The 25,605-nt window shown below is 38.6% G+C and overlaps 1 protein-coding gene across 1 annotated transcript in view; it reads right to left on the minus strand.

Moving 5' to 3' along the window:
- Positions 1–352: 352 nt before the first annotated feature.
- Positions 353–25,605, minus strand: part of Kif5b (kinesin family member 5B) — a 36,588-nt gene continuing 11,335 nt past the window's right edge. The window contains exons 3-26 of the mRNA XM_028778195.1: positions 23,458–23,531; positions 22,732–22,836; positions 22,229–22,277; positions 21,628–21,683; positions 21,457–21,544; positions 21,176–21,300; positions 19,816–19,920; positions 19,380–19,525; positions 18,358–18,506; positions 16,511–16,704; positions 15,938–16,006; positions 13,082–13,288; positions 12,548–12,691; positions 11,418–11,606; positions 10,922–11,039; positions 10,109–10,170; positions 9,906–10,015; positions 9,229–9,330; positions 7,962–8,022; positions 7,793–7,864; positions 7,517–7,621; positions 6,002–6,218; positions 5,171–5,318; positions 353–923 (exon numbers count right to left, since the gene is read on the minus strand). Of these exons, the coding sequence (XP_028634028.1) occupies positions 5,188–5,318; positions 6,002–6,218; positions 7,517–7,621; positions 7,793–7,864; positions 7,962–8,022; positions 9,229–9,330; positions 9,906–10,015; positions 10,109–10,170; positions 10,922–11,039; positions 11,418–11,606; positions 12,548–12,691; positions 13,082–13,288; positions 15,938–16,006; positions 16,511–16,704; positions 18,358–18,506; positions 19,380–19,525; positions 19,816–19,920; positions 21,176–21,300; positions 21,457–21,544; positions 21,628–21,683; positions 22,229–22,277; positions 22,732–22,836; positions 23,458–23,531 (2,678 nt within the window). The 3' untranslated portion in view covers positions 353–923; positions 5,171–5,187. The remainder of the gene's footprint in view (positions 924–5,170; positions 5,319–6,001; positions 6,219–7,516; positions 7,622–7,792; positions 7,865–7,961; positions 8,023–9,228; positions 9,331–9,905; positions 10,016–10,108; positions 10,171–10,921; positions 11,040–11,417; positions 11,607–12,547; positions 12,692–13,081; positions 13,289–15,937; positions 16,007–16,510; positions 16,705–18,357; positions 18,507–19,379; positions 19,526–19,815; positions 19,921–21,175; positions 21,301–21,456; positions 21,545–21,627; positions 21,684–22,228; positions 22,278–22,731; positions 22,837–23,457; positions 23,532–25,605) is intronic.

The raw sequence follows: 25,605 nt of genomic DNA on the forward strand, positions 1-25,605 counted from the left end.
CCATTAAGCTATGTTAAGTACAGAAATAGAAAGAAGAGATATAGTCATTTCTAAACTCATCCTTAACATGAGATTCATTTATAATATGTAAGATATTTGTATTCAAAGTAATATGCAACAGACATCTCAAGAGCTAATAGGGCCTGTTTAGTCTTGAACTCCTGGCTAATTAGTCAGAGGTCTCAAAGCTCAACGTTTTCAGAGGCAAGCTTCAGAGACTATACCAGCAACATAAACCCCAATTTTATTTCAAGGGATTTTTATTTATTTTTAAGTTAATTGTTTATTTTTTGATTTTTGAGACAGGGTCTCCCTATATAACCCTGGCTGTCCTGGAACTCACTATATAGACCAGGCTGAACTTGAACTGACTAACAGACATCCATCTGCCTCTGCCTGGGATTAAAGATGTGTGCCACCACAACCTGCTCGAGGGGTTTTTAAAATACAGTACTAACTGACATGATATATTTTGTGGCGAGTAGTGTTATAAGTGGTAAAATTTAAGACATTTAATCTAAATGTTCCATATTTCCTTTAAAAAAAAAAGACATTTTAGTAGGAGAGGGAAAATGAAAAGCAATAGCAGATAGGTAATGTAAACCAAGATTACATATACACAGAAAAGGCAATTCAAGGAGCACAGTCCTGTAACACAGTTACTCGGCACAGTGAAGACACGAAGGAAAACTGTGTAATAAATAGGGCGGCAGTTGTAAACTGTCATTTCCCCTCTAGGACATCAACATTGCACTCTAGTGTTGGGAAGCAGCAGAGTTTACAAGAGTGGGTAGGAGACAGCTGTACAGGCTAGGAATAATTTACACATTAAAAAATTAAATTTCTACAATCCCAAGGGATAGAGGTTAGTTATTGAAAGACTGATTTTATGTCCTCTTCAAACTTCAATTACTTTTCAACACCTGAAATAGGAGAAAGCAGAGAAAATTTTAGTTTTTATAAAACTCATGTTTGAGATAATGATGAATGAAATAGGAATGATTTAATTTCTTTAAAATATACATTTTAATTAGATTTTATGTGCAAAACTGTCTTGCCTGCATGACATATGTGCACCACATGATCGCCTGGTGTCCATGTAGTACAGAAGAAGGATTCCTTGGAACTGGAGTTATGGATGATTGTAAGTCATTATGTGGATAATGGGAAGCAACCTCAGGTCCTCTGCAAGAAACTAATGCACATCTCTCTAGCTCCTGAGTTCTTTGACTTCTCTGTCTTCTAACTCGAACTCTTTATGAGCAGGACAATGTTTACACGTCAGCCCATCATTTTTTTCATCCCCAGTTAATAAAGCCATACGTATGAATTGTTTTGTTTAATGACAAAATAGAGCTGGGCATGGTGGCTCAAACTTGTTACCCTAGCATTTGGAAGTATGAAGCAAGAGGCTGACCATGAGTTGAAGTTTAAGGGGAGGGGGTCACAAGAAGCATGAAGAAGTAGTGAGGGAAAAGAAGGCTTGTCAATCTTTAAACAGTAACCATGACGTTCTTAAGTCAAGGACCACTACTTAGCAGCAGTTAGGAGCAAATAAATGTGGCTTAGGTAAACTAAGGAAGAACTGGGAGACGGATCCCCAGAACCTACGGAAGCAAGTAGAGGAGTGCATGCCTGTGATCCCTGTGCCCTTACACCTGTAAGATGGGAACTGACAACAAGACAATGTCTGGAAGCTGCAGGGATAGTTAGACTGGAATGTGAAGGTGAGACCCTGTCTCAAACAAGATGCAAAGCATGGATTGATACCCAGTGTTGACCTATGACCTCCACAAATACACTGTGGTACTTGTTGGTTTACAGACATACCCTAGAACACACACAACTATTTTTAAGTTGGACTTAGCAAAAAAGCCACGTGAGAGAAGAGAGGCTATGTAAAACTGGAAACAAAAGGCATTAAACATTAATAACTATCACCACTGTCCTAAATAAATCCATGTTTTTCTCAATACTTAAAAAGTAATTTAAAAAAGTATCTTCAGGGTAGTTAACTTCTTAACAGCTCACCAGCCACCGATCACAGTGTAAGACACACTGATCTAAGAAGATAAAAGGTGCAAGGGATGATGAGCACGCATGTCACACGAGTGCTGCTCTTGCAGAGGATCTCAGTTCAGATCCCAGCACGCACTGGGAGGTGCACTGCAGCCTGTAATTCAGTTCTAGACGGGATGTCGTCCCTGGGCTCAGTGGGCACGACACATATATACGATTTTAAAAAGTAATAAAAATAAGTTTAAAAACTAAATAAAAATCGACTATCCTTTGATACAACAGTGTAACAAACAATTACTCTTCATAAATACACTTTTCACTCAGCTGAGCTAACGCTCCTGTGTGCTAAACATCATCACTACATAGGTGATGATGTATTTAAGAGGCCATGCTCTACTCTATGCGAATGAAGTATGAGTTCAAGGTTTACATATGGATTTTAACATGAAAGCATCTGAAGATACCAACTTCTGAGCTCTAAAACTCTCTCCTCTAGGAAGGCAGAAGGAGCAGCTTCTCTTCTGTGTAGTGAAAGCCTGGTGGTATGTGATGCTATTCTAACTTAAGTAATTCTCAACAACTTGAAGCTTGAAGTCAGCTATCAGTCCAACATGGGCAGAGACAGGATATGGAGTGTGTGGTGTGTCTGGTGTCTGTCTTTCAGTGTAGAAACATCAACTAATCTGTCTCCTGTGTCACTAGAATATAGCTCAAGCAAAAATGCTTACACTATGGGCATGATGACATACAACTTTAATCCCAGCACCCAAGAAGCAGAGGCAGGTGAATCTCTGTTGAGTTCAAGTTTACCTAGCAAGCTCTAGGCAAGCCAAGGTATACAATGAGATCTGACTCAAAAACAGAAAAAAGAAAACCCCACAAAAATAAAACAAAAAAACCCCAAAATATATACTAAATCATTCAGTCTACATTGAGTAAAGGAATATGGTAGCTACACACATAATTAAACACATCCAGAAGGAGGTAGCATACATTTGTGATACTGGGTGTCTTTGGTAGGTCACTGTCACTAAAAGGGTAGAGATTTGTTCTAGATTAAAAGAAACTTAAAAATACAAAGTCCTAGATCATGCTCTGGTTTGGAAAAATTAGATACACTGGATATTAACAAGAAATAAGAGAAGAACTAAGGGGCACAGCTCAGTGGTTTGAGCCTTGACTAGAAGGTACAAAGCCATAGCACCCCAGAGGCGCAAGAGGAAGATCCAAATTTGGATATCAGATATTACACATATTAATGTTAGACGTGATCATTACTACAGGTGCACAAAAAAGCTACTTTTCATAAATGTGTAACTTATTTTTATAGTGAATTCTAAAAGAACTCAGAGGAGAATAAGTTAAGTTTTTATGTGTGTGTGCTGTGTGTATATGTACAGAGGCCAGGGAACAGTCATCTGCTTCACCATTTGACACAGGGTATCTTACTGAACTCAGAACTCTCTGAGTTCCAGGGACGGCCCCTTCCCCAAGCTGGGTTTCTAGATGCCCTCTTCCTTGTCTAACTTCTACATGTATGCCAAGCCAAACTCAGGTTCTCAGGCTTCTGTAGCCGCACTGGCTCACTTGGCAAATGGAACCATCTCTCCAGCCCAGAAAGAACAGACTTTAATAAGCTGTTTTGTTCAAGTTCATGAACACAGCAAAGCCAAACTGACACTCAGAACTTCAATCCCACGCTCTTTATCTCTCATACTTAAATCTTACACTAGACAGAGCAAATAAAATATTACATTTTTAACCTCTCCAGATTGTTGGTTTAATTTCTACTCAAAACAGCACTATACAAAGTATCAAACCCAAGCAAAATTAAAATAAACCAACCTTAGGATTTCTCAGAAGCAATAAGAGCTAACCATCTCATAATTATTTAGTATTTAAAATTTTCAGCATTTCTGTGAGACTTCTGTAGTGAAAAGTCAGACTTCTGGAATGTGTCATAAACTATCAGACAGCCATTTACTAATGAATGTGATACAGGACAAAGTGTTGGGTGTATTATTAAATTAAAAAGAAAGCTATCAAGTACTACATGGGGAACAGGTGTGGTATGTTATTTTCAGAACTTTTAAATGTGAAGTTATAGCAGTATATAAAGCATGCCCTCAAATGACATTCGTTATCTCCCTGCCAGAAACAAATGACAAGCCTGCATTTGACTCCAGGGCCCACATCATGGAAGGAGAATACCCTCTCAAAGTGCCCTCTAATTTTCACACTCATGCTCGCGTGCACACACGCACCCCCAAAAAATGGAGAAAAAAAACTCCAGCATTTAAGAGTACTGGGTCCTCTTCCAGAGGACAGGGGTTTAATTTCTAGCACCAACACGGCAGTTCACTTCCGTCTATAACTCCAGTCCTAAAGGATTCAACACTCTCTTCTGGCCCACAGAGGCACAGTGTGTATGTGGTACACAGAATATATGCAGCAAAATATTCACACATAAAATTTAAAAAGAGAAAAATCAACTCCCAATACATGAATGAAAATGGGTAACTGTTTAAAAAGGAAAGGTAAATGGAGGTGTGTATGCGTATGAAGTCACCTGCATTAGGATACCCATGGGATACTATTTTGGACCTATCAAATTAGAAGCTTATAAACTACTAATAATCAATGCTGGCAAGGATACAACCAAATGCTAATTTTTATTAAGATGCAATTTTAGTCTGTCTTTCTAGAAAGCAACTGTAAGATCCTTAAAAACGTTCACATGGTAGAACCCCAGTTTTGGGATCTTTTCATAATAATCTAAAGGATGAGGGAACACATAAGATACTTCATATTTCAAATGTCATTTATAGAAGCAAAATTAGATCAAAATTAATGTGCTTTATTATGTTTCTAATAAAGGGAATATTATAAACCAGGGCATACCCATTGTGGTGGATACAAAGAATTATTATAAATGATCCAATGTGAATTTTAAAATTAATAACACAAAACTAAAAAATAGATTATCTGTAGCATGAAAAAGACTACAAGAAATCATGCCAAATTTCGTTTATAAAACCACACATATTAAAAAAAAAAAATCCTGATCCTACTCTGAAACTTGAATCCTAAGCTAAGTAGCTCAGTATTTCCACATACAGTTGTAACTCAAAAGCCAGGCACGGAACCACACCTGCAATGTGTCAATGTTTACACCTGCTTGCCTCCGCCACCTCGAAGCCCCACTGGCTGGTTGTTCTGAACAAATGAGCTTCCTCCACGAACTGCACCTGGGTGAGTTGGAGAGGCTGCTGGATGCTGTCCAGGACGGATAGGTTTTGCTGTGAGACAGAAGACAGAGTCAGAATAAGGTGTAACAGTGACCACAACGATTCCTTACTTAGGTCTCTAGTCACTAACCCTTCCCGAGTGTTTTAGTGTGTTAATTTTTTGTGTTTTTGTTTCTTGATACCTCTTTCTTGGTTATCTCCCATTCTCCAGAAACAATATAATTTCTTGCCTCTAATAAGCTTTCAAAATATTTGCTATTTGTTAAAATTTTGAAGTAAGGTCTCTCTATGTAGTCCTGGTTGTCTTAGCACCCTCTACATGGACAAGGCTGGGCTAGAACTCACAGATAGGTACTTTTCTGAGTCAGTTCTCTCTCCACTGTGGGATATAGGGATCAAACTGGAGCCACCAGGTGTGCACAGCAAGTGCTTTCTCCTACATGCTCACATAATCCCTTTTCTGTGCCAATGACTGTTCTGAAACCCCAGAGACTAGTTGCTGCTACCATCTCTCCTTTCAGGGACTTCTCTTGTGCTTCAGTGGTGTTTCCCTGGATAGTGTCTCCTGGCCTTTACCTACCTAGGTATTTAGTTACCTGTCAAGTGTCTTTCCCAACAGTATCACTTTTCAGGAATTGAGAAAATAAAGGCAGGAAACAGCACATAAAGCTTGATAAAGGAGACAATGTTTTCAAGCTGAAGGATCACAAGCTACCTAGGCATGTTCTACTCACCAATCTGTGCAGAGTGCCCCCTCCTGGCCATATTCTTTGACCTGACTGCTTCCTTTATCCGGTCTACTTCTTGTTGGTAGCGCTTGCGGTCTCGAGATGCATTTTCTTTGGCTTCTTTCAGGGCTGATTCCAAAGCTTTCACTCTCTCTGCAGTAGCTCTAAGCCGTTTCTCTAACTTAGGAAGTTCACAGCGAAGATCTGCATTATCACGTACCAACTAAAGGCAGATAGAGAAAATATGGATAGCTTTAAATAAGATGTTTTAAGAAAATAAGTATTTCATAACTGCAATTTAACAAGTTAAAATACATTTTTCTGTTGAGCTTTTTCCATTTAAAATAGCACCATGTAAAAATACACACATATACAGACATAACATCTCACAAAGCATTTGTTTAGAGACAGTAGCCTAGAATAGTCTCAAACTCACTCTTTAGCAGATGACCTTAAAGTCCTAATCCTGCCTCTATCCCTTGAGTGCTGGGAGTAGAGGTGCTGTCACCACACTAGGTTTCTGTGACGTTGACGACAGAAGCCAGGGAGTTCTGAATGGTAGGCAAGAACTCTACCAACAGAGCTAACATCCTAGGCCTGTCCATTGGATTATTTTTTATCCAGCTGACTGGCCTTTAATCCCTCTGTACCTAGGTAGACAATGAAGCAGAGAACAGTGCCAGTAGATAATACTTTCTTCAGTAATACAGCACGGCTGGTAAAGCAATTGTCTCTTTACCTTTAGATATATTTGTGAGACAGAGTTTCATATATCCTACATGTAGTGAAGATGATCTTGATCCTCCTGACTGTCTCTATGTCCCAGTTAGGATTACAGGTAGTCATTACCATGTCCAGTCTTTATGGAGGTACTAGGTACTGAACCCAGGGTTTTGTGCATCCAAGGTGAACATTCTACTGAGCTAAGTCTCCAGATTGCTCTTTAGGCAAACGAAAAACCCAAGTAAACATACTAAAAAAGCTGCCAAGTCCTTAACATTACACTGGTGAAAGCACAGTTTGCATAATAGAGTTACATTTTTAAAAGATAGCAAAATATACATGTTCCTGTACAAAATATGAACTGCTCACTATATTACATTATGTATTTCTGATTACAGGGGGAAAAGAGGAATTAAAAAAAAAAAAGACTACATTAACTACAAAAGGTAGCCTATCCAATAAATTAAGAAATTTCCACCTTGAACTCCTATGGAGGAAATACGACTATTTCATGCTTTTCATAGGATTTGTTTAATAATAACAACATGTTGATATAAACATTACTGTGCCCGACTTGGGCACAGTAGTTCACACCTGTAATTACAGCACTTGGGAAAGTCAGGATCGCTAAAGTACAAAGTAAAACATGTTAACTTCCCTGAAAGTCCCTGGTCTCCATATAACTGCTTACTGAAACAAGGGAGTGGTACACTGCCAACAGCCCGGGGCCCTGGAAGGGCAAATGCTTCCTACTCCCCCATTTGTAGTTTGCACTGTTGCCACACAACACTCCATTACCTGTTTGTGCACTTTGGTGAGCTGTTCGAGATTGTTTTCAAGGAAGGAGATTTTCTGCTTCTGTGCAGCACTGCCGCCAGTGTCATCAGAGTCCACCTCGGCGCTCTGAGAGGACAGAGACAAAGCAGTGAGAAGTGTAAAGACCAGAGGACCCACACTTCCTCCACATAAACATGGACATCACAGACTCACATGGGCATGACCACATACACATTCTTAAAGCACCACACACAGCAAGCACCATTTGTACAAGAGCCCTGGGCACTATGAGATCACCTTTTTCACTCTGGTAGCCAAGTCCTGAACAAAGAGCTTGCGCAGGTTGTGTAAAGTCTGAAGTTCTTTAGCCTTGAATTAAGAATGAAGAGATCAGTTTTACAAGCACAATACTTAAGGCAGAAAAATCCAAAACACACTCCCCCGTCCTGTTTCCATATTTTCTTACCACCGTCTCCTCCAAGCCCTTCAGGTCTTGCCGTGCTTGCTCTCGTCTGTCTTGCATAACCCTAAAGTGAAGCAACAGTTACATGCTTTCAACTTTAAATTCCAATTTCATTTAGCAAAAATTTAATCAAAGTTTATTAAATTCCAATAGAAATATGCTTGTATTTAAACAACAGTTTCCTCATGCAGTACCTTTCAAAGAAAACTGTATGTTTGTATCTCCAGCTCTTTTTCATTATCTAGCTTATTAGGGAGAAACAGAGTTCACAGAGAAATGGAAAGGATCAAACAGTATGTGCCAGGGTTCATATAAGGACGACTTTTAGTTTAAAATATGGTACACAGAGTAAACTGCTATTTATCCAAAAAGATACTAAGTGGAAGTTGTTGATAATAAAATTTGCCTGAGACTAAAGTATTTTACGGGATACAAAACTACAGCTGAAATTCAGCAGAGTTCTCTACTCCTCACCGCATCCCTCACTGCAGAGCTGGCACATCTCTAGCTCCTAGAATTTGTGTAACACTCTGAACCGGTCTCCTGGTGTAACCATCCTAACTGCTGTAGTTTACTTGCACTCCAGTTTGATTCCCAGCACCCACGTGCTGACTCAACACAGTCTGTGGCTCCAGTTCCAGGGGATCTACCACCTATTTCTGACCTCTGGGTACCAGGCATGCAGACTGTAAACATGAATAAATCTGGGCAGGCCATTCATACACACTGAGAGAGAGGAGGAAAAAAACAAAACAAAACCCAACAACCACAACTTTATTTTAAAAACACCAAAACATGGTTTTATGAAAAACCTCATTTGACAAAATGTAGTATTAGAAGTATATTCTACAATTTTCTAGATTATTATCAGATTTTAAGATGGTCTTTATGATAGATTCTGAAGTATTATCGACATCAAGAAAACAGCAGGCGCCGGACGGTGGTGGCGCACGCATTTAATCCCAGCACTTGGGAGGCAGAGACAGGCGGATTTCTGAGTTCGAGGCCAGGTCTACAGAGTGAGTTCCAGGACAGCCAGGGCTACACAGAGAAACCCTGTCTCGGAAAACCAAATCAAACCAAAACAAACCAAAACAAAAAAACAAACAAAAAAAACCAGCAGACAGTCTGAGAAGCAGGACTACAGTGTTGCTTTCACTCAAAAATAAGCACATGTCACAAATCAAAGAAAGGCAGAAAGAAGACAGCCAAGCCCATGGAAAGTACCTACAGCCTTGTAACTATAAGCTTTAGCCCGAGTGACACTCACGTGAGCTCATGCAGCTTCCTGGTCTTCTCTTGGTCTGTAGCCTTCAGCCTCTCATGCTCCACCCTTAGCCGCTCCTGCTCCAACACCATCTTTTGGTTTTGGCTAACAAAAGAACGGAATACAAGCTCAACCTCAAAAGTTGTTTGAATGTCATCATCAAATTTAACTTTTAAAATAGGATGTTACTACATATTCCTGATTAGGAGCTTGACATCTTCCTGCCTCAGCCTAGAATTTTAAGTGTGTGTGTGCTATACTGGGCTTGAACTCTGACAAACTCAATCTCTTCTGCCAATTGGTCAGATCTCATTACTCTGATCTCATAAGGAGAGGAAAAGAAAGGGCATGGCTACCCTCAGTCATTCAGAATTTCTCATACGATCACCGAGTCATTGATCATTCCATTCACCACACATTTATCTCCATCTCCCAAAATTTGTCATCACTTTATTTTCTCTTTCTTTAGTTTTTTTTTTTTAACTCAAACAATCACAGATTTCTCCAATTTATACTCTCTATATATGCAAAGACAGAAAACATGGGAAGAGAAGAAAAAAATCTCATTTCACTGAACACAGCAGGCTTCTATGAGGATGCTTGTCCATCAGTACCTTCTCTCTGAAGAGCCCATCTCTCTGAATTAGCTCTACCAACACAAAGAAAAGCACAGTACTTACTCCTGGAGATCAGTGATTAGCTTTTCCTTTGCCTCAACTTCATCTCGCAAACTACTGATTTGTTTTTGGTGGGTTTCTCTGTGACTCTGGATCTGCTGTTCAACAGCTTGCTGAAATTTGTTTGGAAGGGAAAAGATCAAAGTTAGATTAAGATTACTAATAATGGATTCAAAACATCAGCATGCACTAGACATCAAACTTGCCTTGACTTCATTTGCAGTCTGAACCTTGTTCAAGTGCTCTTTTTCCATTTCATGGACTTTCTCTGTGTTGTACATGAAAGTAAAAGATTAAAAAAAAAAAAAGAAGAAGAAAGAAAAACAAAACAAAACAAGAGGGTTAAAGTGACTTAAGATCCCTGAGATAAACCAGAGGGCAGACAGGTTTTTAAGAACTTGGCAAAACCTTCCAAGCTCAGTAACCTAGGATATTTAATGTACTTATATCACAAAAGGGAAACAAAACAGTTTCTAAGTGTTGTATGTTAGGATTTACACACACACACACACACACACACACACACACACACACACACACACACACGAACTTTGTGGGAAGTACCTTGAATTGCCCCTTATATTTAATACAATTTTTCTTTTTTGTAACGTGTATGTTTGGACCATGCATGTTCACGTGGAAGAGTGTTCACCTATGTGTATGTGTGTCTGGAAGCTAGGGGCTTACTCCATGTATCCGCTACCACTTCTTTTTTTGTTTGTTTTTGTTTTTTGGAGAAAGGGTTTTTCTGTATAGGAACTCACTCTGTAGACCAGGCTGGCCTCGAACTCAGAAATCCGCCTGCCTCTGCCTCCCAAGTGCTGGGATTAAAGGCGTGCACCACCACTGCCTGGCTCTACCACTTCTTAATTTTAAAAAATATTTCAAAGTCACACTGAGGTGGATAATCTACTATTTCAAATTTTCTACATTCTTAATATTTTCTTTAGTTTGAGTATGTGTACAACAATTATATTAAAGTAAGAAAGAATACAGACATAACAATCGGAAGCCAATACCTTGTGCTCGAAGTTGGACTAGTTCCTCACCAAGGGAATCAACAGATTCCTCCAGCTGTCTCTTCTTTTGTTCTACATTTTGAAGGTATTCAGTCAGTGACTTGATTTTTGCTTCATGCTTTCAGGGGAAAAAATATTAATATGAGGCGGGGAACTATCTCACACATACTTGCAGTTAAAATGTGAAAGATTAGACCATTATTTATACAGTTTACAGAACCTGTAACCTGAAATGCTGCTATTGCCAATCCTTGAACACTTAGTGTAGTGATCGCCTTTCATTACTCAGCAAAGACAGAACCTCCATTAGTCCCTGCAGTTCTGCACATCCATACTTCATGTGCACATGTTACATCATGCAAGATGTTATACTGCAGCTACACCTAGGGCTTTTATTACTGAAAATACACAGAAGCCCATGTTCTGAAAACCCTTATAATAAAAAAAATTTATACATGACATTTTAGCAAAATGAAAAGCCATCTGAAGCACATACTTGGGAGATACGAAGCTGGCATGCTGCTAACTCCTTCTCGTTTTCTTCCATTTTTTTGTTGCTCTCAGTCTGGGTGCTTTCTAGCTGTTTGCAGCGTTTCACCATGGTTTTTACTTCTGATTTCATTTTGCTAATGTAGAGCCTTGCAACAGTAAACTCTTCATCTATCATACCAGTTCCCTCTGGTTGCTGAGAGAAAAACATGAAATAAGTTAAAGTCAGCAGTCAGGTGTAGTGGGCACATGCCTATGTTCTCAATGCTTCGGAGGCAGGTGGAGGAAAGCACCAGGCCCCACTGGGAGACGCTGTTTCAAAAAACAAGGGAAGATGCCAAGAAAGTAAATCATGTTGGGAATTGCTTCCAATGCTTTGTCTTAATTTGGCTCCCCAAAGCCACACTTCCATACAAGAGGGTCTCTGGCCCCAGCTAGCTTTATTGGTAATAAAGAATAGCCATATAGCCAAGGGCTGGGCAGGGAGATGGAGGTGGGACTTTGAGATTGCAAGGGCAAGGAATGGGGGGGGCAGAGGAGAGTCACCACGACTCAGAGGAGAACAGATTTAAGAGCTGCAGCAGAAAAATCATCCAGCAATGTAGGTGGAAAGGGAAAGGGGGCTGCCCAGAAGGTAATGGCAACAAAGATAAAAAGATAGATTTAGAAGCTGTTAAGCCCGGCCAGGCAGTGGTGGTCGATGCCTTTAGTCCCAGCACTTGGGAGACAGAGGCAGGTAGATCTCTGAGTTCGAGGCCAGCCTGGTCTACAGAGTGAGTTCCAGGGCAGCCAGGGCTACACAGGGAAACCCTGTCTCAAAAAAAAAAAAAAAGTGTTAAGCCAGGAATACTGGAGAAGAATGTGTACCCAGTCATTGAGCTGGTCAAGGTATATCAAAATTAGCTGGTGCATGTGCGTGTGTGTCTTTCACTCATGAACCCAGAGGTCTTGGGCTGGTTTAGCCAAGAGCCAAAGTGGATTAACTAATCCCCCATTACAAAACCCAAAGTGGACAGGTGTGGACCTGAAAACACGCGCAGCTGCACCTGCACAATAGCACACACCCACAACAAAGTAGTGTGCAGAGTATGAGCTGTATACAAAAGACTTAGACACAGTACTCAGTGACTGTGTTACCTTCACATCGTTATTTCCCACAGCAATTCCTATTTCTGCGAGGTCTTTTAATAATGACGCCATCATTTCAGCTGCTCGTTTCTTCTGGTGGTTGGTCATTTCCTTCAGCTTCTGAAGCTCAGCATCAATACTTGCTAAAGTTGCCTGACAGAATGAAAGCCGAACAGATGAGACTCAACATAGTCATTACAGTCCTTACAAAGCCATTTATTTCTTGTTTTGAGATTCTTAATCTATAATGAATTATGAAGTAGCTTCTAGTTCAAGCTATTATTATTTTTCCTAACATTAGAGATAGCCAAGTCATTTAAATTAACAATTAAATTATATATCAATATACTTTTAGGAACTAAAACATAACGCTGTTGCTCTACCGCCTAGGCTTTGTATATAAAGAGAAGGTGAGACCTGGGAGTCTTAAGAACCTATGCTGTCCATCCATATCTTAGGCTTATACAGTAGTGACTTATTTAACAACTAACTTCATTTAGCATTATTTATACTTAAGTAGTAAGAAAACAAAATTTATCTTACAGATTTTTGATTCAATTCATCACTAAGCAATTCATATTCCTTCGTTTTGTCTTCAACTTCCTGAGACTTCTGATCATAATTAACAGCCAGTTCCTCTAAGGCCTGTAAAACTTCTTTGACTTCCTCTTTAGAAGCGTCATTTTCTGCTTGGAGGCGATTCAGTTCGGCTTGCATGTTATCCTGATCCCTTCTGGTTGATGCCAGAAGCTATGTGAAAGAGTAAAACAGAATTTTAACAAACCTGCAAGAAAACATTCATTTGCTTCAAGATTTAGGCAAACAACAGACATGAAAAGTCATACTACTAAAGGTGCCGATCCTTTGCTCTGTAACAGACAGGCTGAACAGCTATGAGCAGGCACTGGGCTACACTGTGTGCAACACAGAAAGGAAGAATCTACTAAGAGTGAAGCCCAGGAAAATAAGGGGAACACAGGCATGATTTAGTTGCAAGAAAGAGACAGCAGCGTGCTTGGTACCATAAAAAGGGGGATCTTTCTGTATGACATTCATGGACAAGTTATAGGATTCTAGTAATGTAAATTAAAAGAAAACAAAAAACCAAAGGCATTCTGGCCTTGTAAGTATCATGGACAAAATACCCCAAATCTAATTAGAACAGTTCTTTAAAAACTTTAAATCTTCAGCAAGTTCACCACTCAAGAGCATTTGCTGCTCTTCCAGAAGACCTGGATTCAAATCCAAGCACCCAGAACAAAACTGTCTCCAATTTCAGCAAATCAAATGACTTCTGTTTTCTGAGGGTACCAGTCACACACATGGTACATATGCATCCATGTGAGTACTAACATATATACATGAAATCAAAGTAGATCATCTTTAAAGAACTTAGATTTGTTTTAGGAAACTAAGGGTGGTCTTGGAGGATTGTCCCAGAGAAACATGTCAGCCTATTAAGTTTAAACTGGAGAAAACAAAGGACCATCCAGGTCAGTTACTTTTCAGCAGAGATAGCTGGAAATATATTGGAATGTTAGTAATAGTAATAGCTATTAAGAAACAGGAATCATGAATGCCAAATGCCCTACAGTGCACAGGACAGAATATTAAAAAAGTTGTCAAACCCCAAAGGCTAAACAGTCTGCCTCTAAGAACACTGTTATAGTTGAAGTAAATAATAAAAGACACCAGGCACAGTGGTACACACCAGGAGGCTGGCTGTGCTGGGTAGCTTGGGCTCAATGTCAAGTTCTAGGCCAACTAAAAAGCAAGACCACTCAACAATCCAAAAGGAGAAAACTGATTAAGACTGATTTTTCTGATAATAGATATTTCATTCTGCTGGAGGTTACAGCCTTTTCTATTTCTTCAGGGTCTCAAAAAATACTAAATAGGGACTATTTTTCAATTATCTCCACTATACTGGGTGAAATAAAATACAGAATCAAACTAAATCATAGGAAAAGATGAGCGTGGGAGAAATGAAATGAAAAGTGGCACAGACTGGGAGTAGGAAGGCAACATGGAGGAGTAGAAGTATGTTTATTCATGTGACATTCACATTCCCAGAAAAAGTCACACTGAAAATTACACAATTTTCAATGTGATGGCTATGCTTGGTTGTCAACCTGACTGCATCTGTAATTAACTAAAACCCAAATGGGTAGGTACACCCAAATGGATTTTTTTCTTTGTTTGATGGGTGAGGGTGAAGACAGGGTATCTTTGTGTAGCCCTGGCTGTCCTGGAACTTGCTCTGTAGACCAGGCTGTCCTTCAACCCAGAAATCCACCTGCCTCTGCCTCCCATGCTAGGATTACAGCGTGACACTCCATCTAGCCTGCTGGCTTATTTTATATCTATCTGATGCAAGTTAGGTTCATTTTGGAAGAGAGAACATCAACTGAGAAAATGTCTCCACCAGACTGGCCTGTGGTGCACTTTCTTGATAAATGACTGATGTGGGTGGGGGCTGTCCCACAGGGATCAGTACCACCTCTGGGCTGGTGGTCCTGGCCACTGTAAGAAAGCAGTTGAGCAAGCCATGAGAAGTCAGTAAAGAACACTCCTCCATGGCTTCCACTCTGGTTCCTGTCCTGGCTTTCCTAAGTGATAAACTTATAAGCTATAAGGCAAAATGAACCCTCTCCTCCCCAAGTTATTTTTGGTCATCGTATTTTAGCATAGCAACAGAAAGCCTAACGAAAACACTTATCTTATATTTATATATCTAAGTTATTAGTGGGAAAGGGCCTGCTTTAGATACATAAACACAAGTAAGTGATATAAAAGCTATTATATATATAGTTTTCTTAACTCCCTCTCATCCATATGTAAATATCTTCTTCTCTAAGGGAGAGTGTCGTAATTAATCCAGGCCACTGTCTCCCTCAAATCTGTACAAAATATTTAGGAGTGAGGAGATAAGATATATAGTGTAATAAGTAAAGTAAAAGAGAGTTAAAAACTTTGCAGTCATATAGTCCAGAATTTCCCAAATGCTGCTTCTGAGAAAGGATCTTACTATGTAGTCATTGCTGGCCTCAAACTTGAAATTCCCCTGTCTCAGGATCCTTAATTCTGAGATTATAGTTTTATACAGATTACATGCAACTACACCTGGCAAAAATAAATGTTTTGTAAAAGCTGTCTCTCTTCCATATATATGTCAGGAAACTTAAAACATCAAAACCAAATGAACAAAAAGCATCTAAAAGAAGAAATTGGTCTGTTTCAAAACATGCAAGGATTAATCTCATAGCATACTGATAATTAATTAAGCATGCATAACACTCAACGACTTTAAAGGTATAATATTTACAAAATCCAAACTCCACAGATTCCTTTATCTTTAGATGATAAACACTAAATATTTTCTGGAAGCACGTAACTCACCTCCTCCTGATCCAACATTTGTGTCTTCAATTTCTCTACCAGTTGGCTCTGCTGGTTAATTTCTTCATCCTAAAAAATATTAAAGTATCCAATTAACAAAGCAGACTATAACCTGGCTTGCTTCCCAGCATCAATTCTGAATTGTTACTCCTCCAAAACAGTCAACACATTTTACATACACTGTTTCCACACAGAACTGAAATTGCATTTTCTTCCCTGGTGCTGGTAATGGAGTTCGAAGCCCCGTGCAATGCAAGCACCCCACCACTTAGCTATCTCTCCACGCCCTTGAAGTCAGCACTTATATATTTACTGCTAATATGACTCTCCAACTCTCTATAATCACCAAAGCCATCTTCAAAATCACTATATACTCAGGGCTAGCCTTATACTTCTGTCCTGCCTCTACCTCCTAAGTACTAGAGCATATTCTACCAAATCCAGCAATTATCTTAGCTTTCTAAAAGCTAACAGAAATAAAGGAAAATGTAGATCACAAGGAACCTTAATACTGAAATTAAAAAATAAATACTGGTATCAACAGTATTCTAAAACAAGTAATGTGAACTCTACCTTGTCATCAAGTTGTTTATACAATTTAGCAATTTCCTCTTCACACTTTCTTCTTTCAGCATCTGTAAAACTACCAGCCATTCCGACTGCAGCAGCTGGTTTATCATTGGTAATAGCAGCATCTTTATCTGCTGTGAAGGCTTCTAAATTAGCTTTCTCTTTGTCAAACTGCTCATCAATAGGCACTGTCTCCCCTAAAATGACAATGAAATGGTGACTATGAATGTGCGTATCTAAAACTAACTGGCGTTCTTTCCCTTTGCAGGTCCCCACACATTCCTTCTGTTGTTGGTGCTCCCCACTGCCATTTTTAGCACATTTGTTTGAGCTTTAAAAGGTACTTCAGTATCAGTAAATTTCTCATTCTGGTCACTGTTCTCATTTCCTTTGACTGCTTTTCTCTGTAGGAGTTTTACTCTCAATTCTCAGGTGTTCACTCATCTCAGTTTCTCTAGCTTCAACCATCAGCACTTCTCTTAATCTCTGTGGTGCCATGTTTCCCTGAATGATCCTTATCATATGTTTGAAGTCAACAACATACTTATCCTAGTCTTTGCAGATTATACTTGTTCAGGAAAGCCCATCAACAGTAAACCCATACAGAGATGCCGGACAGAATAGAAGCTCTGGGCTTCTGTAGTGGTACACCACTGAGGACTGCCTGCTGCTGAGGGCTGTGAAAATCCTAGGATTGTTGATGTTGGAGACAAGGGTCCATTTAGTGGGCTTAAAGCCTGAAGCTGTGGGGCTGGAGAGATGGCTCAGTGGTTAAGAGCACTAACTGTTCTTCCAGAGGTCTTGAGTTCAATTCCCAGCAACCACAAGGTGGCTCACAACCATCCGTAATGGATCTGATGCCCTCTTCTGGTGTGTCTGAAGACATGACAGTGTACTCATATACATAAATAAATCTAAAAAAAAAAAAGCCTGAGGCTGCAAGTTCGCACTTGGCAGTGAGGCAGGACTGATGGGCTGCAGGCATGTGCTGAGGTATGGAGCAGAGGGTATCTGCCTAGCCTTGGGGTCCAAGGTACACTAATTTCCTTATCTTCTTTCTCTGTATCTTGGTTGAGAAATAGGGAGACACAAGTAATCTAAAAGTGTCCATCTCAGACATTGAAACTTTGCTTATTACTAAACCATATCAGGCTCTATTTTCACCTGTTACTGAAATTAGTTTCCGTAAGGGGTGATGGGTAATGAGTCCCACATCACCATCCTTCTTTGTTCTCCTCCTTACACAGTGTCAGCAGCTCTTACCAACTTTTCTTTCTCCTCTGATCCTGAGTTTTTGTCTGGTTTTTAGAGTAGAGCAGGCTCTGCCTTCCAAGTGCTAGGATTAAAGGTACATGCTACTACTCTCATCTACACATATATGCATTACAGGGGTGTGTGTGTGTGTGTGTGTGTGTGTGTGCGTGTGCACGCGTGTAGGTACTCATACACAATTTGATACAAGTTCGGGCAGGGCCAAATTTACAAAGTCATTAGGACTCTGCTTCCCAAGTGCTAGGATTACAGGCTTATACCAGAAAGCTCTGTCCCTGAGATCAGGATATCTGGAATTCTCCTTGACCTTACCCCTTCTTTGAAATCTATCCATGCTTACCTGTTACCAACTTCTTCCTAATGTAGGCACCTTACTATACTGTAGCATCTACAGCTCGCTCTTAGTGTTTGAGGTAACATAAACATTTAATGACAGATCTTGATCTTTATTTGAAGACCTCTACATGCTTAAAAACTGAAAACAGGCTTTATTTTCATTTAACATTCATATAAAAAATGCCAAGTATATAAACAAGCCCTAAGTCAGAAAGTTTAGATGACAATGTTTACGTGGTTACCGTTACGCCATCGGTTGAGCTCGTTTTCCAGCCATTGAATGGTGTTTCGTAGAGTCTTATTTTTTTCCTTTTCTTTTTCATACTTCTTTTTCCACTGCTCTGCAGTTAACTCTACGTTGACACAGACTGTGTTTTTAATTGTTTTGGCCCTAAGTGATGCAATTACAGAAAAGATGACATCATTAAAGAAGAGTAATCATTACCAAAAAAAAAAAAAAAAAGGATATGACTGAAAGGATATGAGTTTTTTTTTTTTAAAGGTTTATTTATTTTATGTACACAAGTACACTGTTGCTGTCTTCAGACACACCAGAAGAGGGCATCAGATCCTATTACAGATGGCTGTGAGCTACCATGTAGTTGCTGGGAACTGAACTCAGGACCTCTGGAAGAGCAATCAGTGCTCTTAAACCCGAGCCATCGCTCCAGCCCCTGACTGAAAGTATTTATAATTGATATCCCTATTTAATATATGATATAGCTAAGCAACAAATTGTCCAAGATTATCTAGTTCTTTCTTAGAACAAATACTAAAGATATCTGTTCGCAACCCAAATAAATTTCAGTCAGCACTCAAATCTTTGGTAACATTAAAAAAAATCAAAACTAAGAAAATATAATTATTCTCCCAGCTCACTTGCAAGGTGGAAGGTAGTGACCTACATTACCTATCACAGAAGGTCTAAGTAAGGTTGTCATTGATTTTCCTACAGTAGCTGTTTCATGTATGTTACCTCAAGTGCATCAGTGAGCTTCACATAAGCTCATGTATCTGAAAAGTTTTTACTTCATCATCTGACTCAGATGTTTACTTTCATCAAAAGGAAATTAATTAAATTTCTCAATTAATTTTAATGTCTACAAAAAGTTAAAGTTTGTTAAGTCTAAAATACAGCTCTAACTTATATGACCTATGTCCTAATTCAAAAGTACAGAATCTAGTTCTGTGGATTTGAGTAGTAGCTATCTGACATTAGTAACTTTAATGCAATGTCTTTAGACTCTGTATTTCAACAACAAACCTTTGACCAAAGAGGAGTGTCGACTTTGTCTCAGACTCATTGTATGATGACGGAGAGCAGCAAATGACAATAGTGGTCCTACAGTTGCCACCTAATGAATCTTGAAGAATTCTGGTCATTTTACTATCTCGATAAGGAACATAGGTCTACAAACAAAAACAAAACAACAAAACCAGTGACGTTTTATATAATAATATGTGTTGTGTAACTCTTGGTCATCCTGTTTCTGCCTCAAGTGCTGTGATCAGATGTGCTTTCCCAGGCCTGGCTTGTTTCATTTATCGTAACTACTTGATTTCAAGATGGGGGCTAGGATATGTACACAAACACTAAACTCAGAAGACAGCACACACACTCATTCAGTTTTACATCTGTGTACATGTATACTCTCTATAAATTACTACCCATAAAACAGGAAACAGACTTGTATACTCACACTGCCCTCTGCCAAAGCAGAGATGACATTTCCAAGCGCAGAGAGTGACTTGTTGATGTTCTTAGCTTCATCCAGCACAGCACCTTCAGCTCCAGTTTTACTAACCTATAAGTAAGATTACACAAAAATGAAACAAACTTACAAGTTTAAGATAATTTTCTTTCAACTTTCCAAATAGCCACCAATAAACAGCAGTATAAAGTTACAAAGAGGAAAGCTAGGCATCCTTAAATACTAGGGACTAGGAATCCTTAAACACTCACTATTTGTCTAATAGCATGGTCAGAGAACTAACTGGACAAGAATATGATTAGAGAAATATTAAATTTTATTTCTAGTGTCTTTTTGCCAATAATAAATTTACATGTAAGTCTGTAATTATCATTGTTATCTCTTTGCTACATTATAAAACAAGGAACTGGAAATCACCTAAACCATAACAGATGTTATAATTAGCTAGAAACAAAAGACAGTTCTAATACTACATAAGCTAACCCATGACTTGAAAACCAAGTACACTGACTAAATGGCTTCTAGAATTAAGAGTAGCGGTGCTAATTGATAGATAAGCCGTGTGTAAGACGTGGGAAACAAGACGAGGTAGGGCATTCTCAATCAGGAGAAGCAAAATAGCATAATGGCCATAGAAGTCTACATTAAAACATTTAAACATTCTAATGTTTATAGACTACAGTTGACCCTCCTACACCCATGGATTCACCTAGACAAGGCTGAGAAATATTCCAAAACAAACTTTATTTGTACTCAACATATCTGGTTTGTTTCTAAACAATAAAGTTTAACATCCACTTACATATTCTCACTACATTAGGTATCAGTAGTCATCTAGAGAGTATTTACATACAGAAGAATATGTGTAGGATCTATGAAAATACTACATCATTTTATAAGTGACCTGAGCATCTGTGGATATTGGTATATTTATGAGGGATGGTGTGGGAGAGAGGCCCTGAAAACAATTTCCATGATACCAAGGGACAACAGTTCAACCAAATCAGAATGTCGCAGAGAAACTTAACATGAATACAGGTAACATACAAGAGAGATGGAGAATAAAATTATAATGGCATATGCTAACAAGTTGTCAATAAGAACACACATCTTAATCCAAATACCCTACTGACGGAATCAAATATAACTAAATGACAGTTACTTGGGAACAGGTTATTGACTTCAACTATCATATAGCATTGAGCACTGGTACAACAGAATTCTCAGATTACCGAATCCAATTCCACAAGTTCTCAAGATGCAACAATACGTAGCATATAAGTTTCAATTCAAGGTAAAGTTTACAGAAATGCCTAAGCATCTACTGGAATTTCAAAAGAGCATTTACCTTTTCACTGCCAGCTAAGTCAACCAGATAAAGTTTTCCACTGAGTTTCTGTTCCGTTTGTGTATTCTCTTGCTTTACATTAATAAGAAATATACTGTGACTCCTAGAGCTATGTTCATTCATATCTGCAACGAAATTAGTAAGCAAATATAAATACAGTTCCTTCACTAATAATTTACCCCAAAGCATTATTTTATACCTGAAATATCTTAAAATGAATAGACTGCATTAAGATGTAAGATAGACACGCCCTGGTCAATACTAATAAATACTCCACTTACTTGTAACTGCTACGTGTCTGTTGGATTTCCCTTCATCTATGGTATCCATAACTTCATCTGGACTACACACAAATCGCTCTGTGCATCCCTGTGGAGTAATTTTAAAGAATTCTTAATACTCTTTAAAAACTCTTGTACAGGGTTTTCTACAGTAATCATTCTTTTAAGTACCTTTACATAGGGAACACGGTTTTTGTCTTCATGGACTGAAAGGTTAGTCTTTGAAACTGAAAAAGAAAAGCTGTATTAGCAATATTATCTAGATTCTAATATCAGTTATAAAATAACTAATAAGTGGTAGGTTTCCCTTAGAAGCTCAATAATAGGAACTCAAAAATATACATTTTATATACGTGCATTACTATGAAAAAAAAAAAAACCCAGGTGTTGTAATCATACTAGGACAGTAATCTAGAAACTAATGTAAAAAACCAGAAATTTCAAACTTCTACCACCCACATGTTAAGAACAACATTAGGCCTAAGGGAAGGACAATGCATTTAACAATTGGGACTAACACTTGGGGGTTTAAACTCTACAACTCTCAATTTAAAGCCTCATGTCACATAAGAAGTGCCTATACGATGGCATCTCAGGCTCACATTCCCTCCCAGCTACAAGGAGCTTTCCATCATTTCTTAGTAAATGTTGCTTGACTTTAAAAAAAAAAAAAAAAGAAGTATACATATGCTATTAAGTTGCTACTAAGAACATCTAATACTACAAGAGCAACAGGTACTACTGAAATTATTAGAGCAAGAACTTAACTTACCATCTAACAGGTCCCTTATCTTATCCAAATATATTTCAAAATATGAAACCTAAAGCACAAAGAAAAGTCAATCTATTAAGTGAATACAGCTTGTTCTCTCTGTAAATAATATGGTCTAAGGGCCAGCTATCTAGACTAGGACATTACACTAGCCACAACTCACATTCTAAGAGGAAAGTGTGAGTCACTAAGCTGCTTAAATAATGAAAAAGCCCATTTCGGTTACAACCACCCACAATGGACGAGAACAGGTAAGTGTGGTGGGAATCTTGAAGCTCTGTTGTTAAACTGTTTTTCTACAGAGAGAGAAGCTAAGAACAGACTTAGCTTGCCTAGTTAGTCATGGAATGGCATATAAACTAGAATCAGTTCACCAACTCTTAACAATCCTTCAACCTTATACACCTGTATCAACTTTTCAAATTTGACTTTCAGGAAGCAGCTATTTTGGAAAATAAGTATCCTAAGTTAAATAAAATATCACCTTTCCCACAGGAATTTACCTTAATATGAAATTCCAAATTTTCATCCATGGAGTAAATATAATTAAAAATATCTTGCACTATTCTTGGAATAATCCCCATGCCTTCTGGATCATGCAGTTTACCCTGCATAGAAAACAAAGCCGAAATGTTAACAAATTTAAAAAAAAAAAAAAAAATTGAAACAAAAAAAGCTTTTGACTCTTTACTAATATATAATTAACAAGATAAGCATTGTGACTGGGTTTGTTTTGTTTTTTTCTTTTAGAAATAGCTCTACAAATAATTTCAAAGTTTCAACTATTACATGTCATATTGTATAAGCAGATACCAACTAAGTTTTCTTTTGTTGTGTGACAGGGTTTCTCTGCCTGGCCCTGGCTGATCTGAATCTTGATGTAAACAATCTTATCAGGGAAGTGTAGCAGATATTCCTGAGACAATTTTAATATCATCTAAGTTTTCTCACACCATAGAGTAGTAGTAGTAGAAACTCCCATTTAATTTTAAAATGCCCCTTACTTTATAGTTATACTAATTTGTTAAGACTTTGTAATATAAAATACAGACACAACTTACTAACCAAGCTCACAGGCTAATTAGAATCTTGCACTTACATGCGTATTATTTGTATGAGAAAAGGCAATAAAGATAAAAAATTTTAAGCACAATCAATTAACTACAAGAAATCAGTAAGTGGATGACTTATACTGTAAACTATACTTAAGCACAGATTATGAGTGTTACCTCCATCGTGTGGGTCTTCCCAGATGATGTTTGTCCATATGCAAATATTGTTCCATTATAGCCCTCAAGAACATCTATGAGAAAACAAAAGATCTTGTACTTCCAGGACTATTTTTTTTTTTTTTTTTTTTGGTTTTTCGAGACAGGGTTTCTCTGTATAGCCCTGGCTGTCCTGGAACTCACTCTGTAGACCAGGCTGGCCTCGAACTCAGAAATCCGCCTGCCTCTGCCTCCCAAGTGCTGGGATTAAAGGCGTGCGCCACCACTGCCCGGCACTTCCAGGACTATTATCCTTAAGAAATGCTCTCATTATAAAGTATGTAAGAAGTGATTAAAGTTTAACGTGTAATATGTAATGTGCTTATAAAATCATCAAAGAAGGCATGGAAAGATTGTATACTGGTTAGTTTTATGTCAACTTGACACAAGCTAGAGTCTCTGAGAGGAGAGAATCTCAATTAAGAAAATCCCTCCATAATCTGGCTATAGGCAAGGCTGTAGGGTATTTTTTTCTTAATTAGTGACTGGTATGGGAAGGCCTAGCCCACTGTGGGTGAGACCATCTCTAGATTGGTGGTCCTGGGTTCTATAAGAAAGCAGGCTAAGCCATGAAAAAGCCAGCCAGTAAGTAGCGTTCTTCAATGGCCTCCGCACCAACAGGTGCCTCCAGGTTCCTGCCCTGCTTGAGTTCCTGACTACACTGCTTTTGATAATGATCTGGAAGTGTAAGTGAAATAAACCCTTTGCTCTCCAGTTGCTTTTGGACATGGTGTTTCATCACCATAAAAACCATAACTAAGATAGATGGCTCAGTGGTTAAGGGTGCTCCTGTTCTTCCAGAGAACGCAAACTTAGTTCCCAGCATTCACATAGGGTAGCTCATATGCACATGTAACTCCAGCTCCAGGAGATCCAACGGCAACTTACTTACAAGTGTGTAAACACCAGCCCACAACACACAAACACTTTAAAATTTCCACTGCTGGGATGGGGTAAGGGGACAACATATGAAATGTAAATAAAACATCCAATAAAAAAATTAAAAAAAAATTTCCACTGCTTAAAACTTACCAACATAAAGCTCAACATTTCATTATACATATATTCTAAAGTATTATTGTCTTAAAAGACAAAAACCCTATCAATTAAAATATACACGTATGAATTAACTCTACAAGCAAGTATAATTAATTGCTGACTCAATCATGGTTTGAGATTGCCCCCCATAGGCTCATATATTTGCATGTTCAGTTCTCATTCTATAAGCTGTTTGGCAAGATACATATTTAAAAGGGATTACAGCCTTCTGTGGTGGGTCCTGTCTCATGTTCTCCCCTTCCACCAATCTCAACATAGAATTAGGAGTTCAAGGTCCCTCTGGGCCTTGGAGACAGAGTGGGTATAGGGGGAGAAGGCATCATTACTACTGAAGGTAATTAAGAAACTCCAAATATCTGAAACTTCCTTTCAAAGCCTTTTTGTTATTATATTCTCTCTCCCTCTCTCCTTCCCTCTCTCTTTTGCAATACCAGGGATTGAACCAAGGGTCTTGTGCACGGCAGGCAAGCGCTGAGCCACATCCTTCAGTGCCTTTTTTATTTTGGCTATCATTCTTTTCTGATTAGTTCATTTATTTAGTGGTACTAGGGATTGAATCTAGAGCCTTGTGTATGGCAGACAAGCACCCCTGAGCTACACTGCATTTCCCAAAGACCTTTTATTTTTAAGGGGAACAAAATAATTTCTTGAGTCACATTTACAATATATGGAATAGCAACACTTATGCTAGCAACTCTAAAGAAGCAGGGTAGACAGGGCCAGACCCATTCCAATTCACTTTATATATAATCATTCTCATCAGGTCTATGTCAAATACCCTTGCTTAAGATCTTTCAACCAATCACATACCTAAGCGTACAACTCAATGTTTTGACAAATCATTTAAAAAGGTCCTTTCTGGGGCTGGAGAAGTGGCTCAGCAGTTAAGAGTACTAGCTGCTCTTCCAGGACACAGGGTCCAATTCTCAGCACCTATATGGTGGCTCACAATTGTAATTCTAGTTCCAGGGGATCCAATTCCTCTTCTGGCTTCTGTAGGCACCAGGCACACAAGTGTTGCACAGTCATACATGCAGGCAATATACCCAA

Source organism: Grammomys surdaster, unplaced genomic scaffold (genome assembly GCF_004785775.1).
Source record: "Grammomys surdaster isolate TR1022 unplaced genomic scaffold, NIH_TR_1.0 328, whole genome shotgun sequence".
NCBI classification, from domain to species: domain Eukaryota; kingdom Metazoa; phylum Chordata; class Mammalia; order Rodentia; family Muridae; genus Grammomys; species Grammomys surdaster.